The sequence below is a fragment of the Alexandromys fortis genome, unplaced genomic scaffold, assembly GCF_014885135.2.
Source record: "Alexandromys fortis isolate MF-2015 unplaced genomic scaffold, M_Fortis_MF-2015_v1.1 scaffold_438, whole genome shotgun sequence".
Classification (NCBI taxonomy): Eukaryota; Metazoa; Chordata; class Mammalia; order Rodentia; family Cricetidae; genus Alexandromys; species Alexandromys fortis.
In genome coordinates, this window is record NW_026068346.1 from 63,346 (window position 1) to 66,719 (window position 3,374).

The following is a 3,374-nucleotide window of genomic DNA, read 5'->3' on the forward strand; positions in this document are numbered from 1 at the left end:
CAAAAGATAAAGTTGAAGTCCAACAAGATGACTCGGTGAGTAAAGGTGCCAGCTGTCAAGAATTACAACCTGGATTCAATCCCAGGACCCACATGGTTGAAGGAGAGAACCAACTCCTTCAAGTTGTCTTATAACTTCTACACAGGCACCGTGATGCCTATGCATGTGTGCCAACACACTAGAATGCAATTTAAAATGCTAATAATAAAGTGAAAAGCAATTGAGGAAGACACCATCACATCACCCTCTGGCCTACACAAATGTGCACACACATGTGAACACATAAATATATACACAAACATACAACATACACACAAATAATGGCAGAATGAATGGCTATATTCCCAAGCAATAGGAAAAGTCAACAAGGGTTACTCTCACCTGTATTAATAAGACTAGGTCTCAGCCAGACCCAAACTCCAGGTACTATGAAGGCAAAACCATTTAGTTTTTGGTGTCTTCTGGACTGGAGAAGACATTTACACTCATGGTGCCACAAAAGTTCTGGGTCCCTGCACAAAACCCACACAAGATCAGCCAGACCATTTTCCAGAATGTACGTGGAGGGGCTCATCAGGCCCTCATAGCTGAGGAGCTAATGAGAGTTCATTGTTACTAGAGAAGGAACAGTCAACTTTTCCCAGGGGTGTAGCCCCAGATAGTTGCCTGTGCTCCATTGGATGACCCCACACTATGAACACATGGGCAACACTAATTAGACTCAGTCATTTATAAATGAAAATAAAAGATGACATTGCGAGGACGACTTTGGAGGTTATTCAAAGGAATATGATCCGGGAAGTAGGGGATGTTTACATTGGGTATATATAGTAAAGTCTTGAACAAAATTTTTACTTATATTTATAAAAAGTATTTTATTTCTGATTCTTCTTGGTTTAGATTTATTTCTTACCTCTCTCTCTCTCTATATATATATATACATATATATATGAAAACTTCATGTTTCTTGAAGTGTTCATAGTACTTGAAGGTGCTATACACAATACTTGGATGATAAAAGTAATTAACAGTCTCATCCAGTTGTGAAGCCTGTAAGCTACAATAATGATCTGTCTGATAGATATGACCACTGGTGAAATGGTGGCACAAATGTTATGAGTATAACCAATCACGTTTTAAATTGGATTACAGGCCCTTTCCATGACATGGAATGCATAGCCAACACTGAGACTAATGAGACCAAGAACCTGAAACTAGATAACCATGAGTACTAGGAAAATACCTCCTCCTCCTCCTCCTACTACTACTACTGATTTCTTAAGTGAGTATAGTAATAAAAAAATCCTACTGATATACTTCTATTTCCATAAAATAGAGCACCACTCAACCTTCAACAGAAAAGCTTCTTCTTGTAGTAGACACTTATTAACAAAAACCCTACAACTTATCAAAATGAAGAGACAAAGAGACTTTGGAATGCTAAGCTCTAACCAGGATGTTTCTGTCATACCTTCCTCCTCAAGGCTCAGGGATCCGTGTGGAATAAAAGGCAGAAAGATTGTAAGAGCCAGATGTAGTGGATGACTTCAGAAAACAACATTTTCCAGACACAGCATGCCAGATGCACATATGAACTCACAGACACTAGTACATAATTCATACAAAGTGCACAAGCACAAACCACACAAAATGCTAGCATACAGGAGCTCAGCATTCAACCACTAGCCAAGAAAATATTGTCAACTTATAAGCCCTAAGAGAGGGAAAGTCAGTTTTCTTCACTGGGGTGAAATTGAGTATGTCAACTACACTCCAGGGCAGGCCTCACATCCAGGAATAGCTATCTAACATGAACTGGACACCATAGTTTGGTTTGAAAAAGTTGGAGAGCTTATAAACTGGGGTAGGAAGGAAGATAGAAGAGGATCTGGTAGAAGTTGAGGAAATTAATTATTATAATCAAAATATGAAGTTCTCATCAAACATAAAAAGGGATTTTAAATATGAGGAGGATGCCAAGATATCCTTGGGAAGTAAAAACAGAAGAAATTTTGTGAGAGGACTGAGGGCAGGTGCTTATATTAGTGGGGACATGAGTGATCCAGTTGCAGGGGCACAGAAGAGGAGTACCAATAGATACTATTGAAAAGTGGGGGCATTTCAGAGTCTGGTAAAAGTCTGATGCAATGTAATCTTCCAGAAATCTACACGGATGACCCTAGTCAAGACACCTAGCAATAGCAGATAAATAGCCCGAACTTGTCGTCGATTATGACCACCCTGGTTCCTAGCCCAATCGTCATCAGAGAGGCTTCATCATATACAACTGATTTAAAACAAAGCAGACTCACAGATAAACATTAGGTGGCGTTCAGGGAATACTACAGAAGAGGGGGGAAAGGATTGTAGGAGCCAGAGGAGTCAAGGGCACCACAATAAAACTCATAGAATCAGCTAACTTGGCCTCATAGGAGCACACAGAGACTGACTGAGAACCAGGTAGCCTGCATGGGATTGACCTAGGCACTCAGCATGTATGTTGGAGCTATGTAGTTTGGTCCTCTTGTGGAACTCTTAACATCAGAAGCAGGGGCTGTCTTGATTCTTCTACTGACTTTTGGAACTCTACTCCTCATTCAGCCCAGTCCTAATACACGGGAGGTACTTAGTCTTACTACAACTTGATAGCCTTTGTTTTATTCACAATTCTCATGGGAGACCTGACCTTTCCAAAACGGAAATGGAGGAGGAGTAGATGGGGGAATGGGAACAGATCAGGGTATTGGGGGAAAGGATTGGGAGGAGAGGAGGGAGAAGAAACTGGCCAGGATGCAAATAAACAAATGATTTTATTTTCTAAAAGAGATGTTTATATTTTCAGTGTAACGTTTATTGTAGAATATTGCAACTAAAGCATATGGTATCAATTTTATAATAAGAGATGTCACAATGCTTCACATTTTCATAAAAATGTATTATTGATCAAATTGCAGAGGCAAGGTTACTCTCAAAAGGGTTCAAAACAACAGATGGAGGCAACCAGATGTGGATTGAGGTGGTAGCATGATGACCAGAGAAGATTAATTACTCATCTGTCATTGACTTAGTCATTTTCTTTACACCGAGTATTGACACTGAGAGAGCTCAATGGATGCATGAAAGCTCATAATGACCCCTCACGGCCACTCAGCTAAACCCTATCTTCTCCTGGGTTTTATTCATGAAGTCAACTAAAGTTTCCAATGCTCTTAGGTTTCAGCTTCTTGAAGAACACAACAGAACCACTTGATGGAAAATCATGCTTCCATTATGATGCATCCCGTGGCACAACCTTTAGAACAACGGGTTTTTCTGGTTGAAGCAGTGGTGTCCGGCTTAATTTCAGAGGTATCTGCAATAACGTAAAAAAAAAA

The 3,374-nt window shown here is 40.0% G+C and overlaps 1 protein-coding gene across 1 annotated transcript in view; it reads right to left on the reverse strand.

Moving 5' to 3' along the window:
- Window positions 1-2,791: 2,791 nt before the first annotated feature.
- The window catches only part of LOC126495331 (cytochrome P450 3A11-like), a 35,480-nt gene continuing 34,897 nt past the window's right edge, over window positions 2,792-3,374 (reverse strand). Inside the window, 1 exon segment of the mRNA XM_050132920.1 lies at window positions 2,792-3,352. Coding sequence (XP_049988877.1) covers window positions 3,269-3,352 — 84 coding nt within the window. The 3' untranslated portion in view covers window positions 2,792-3,268.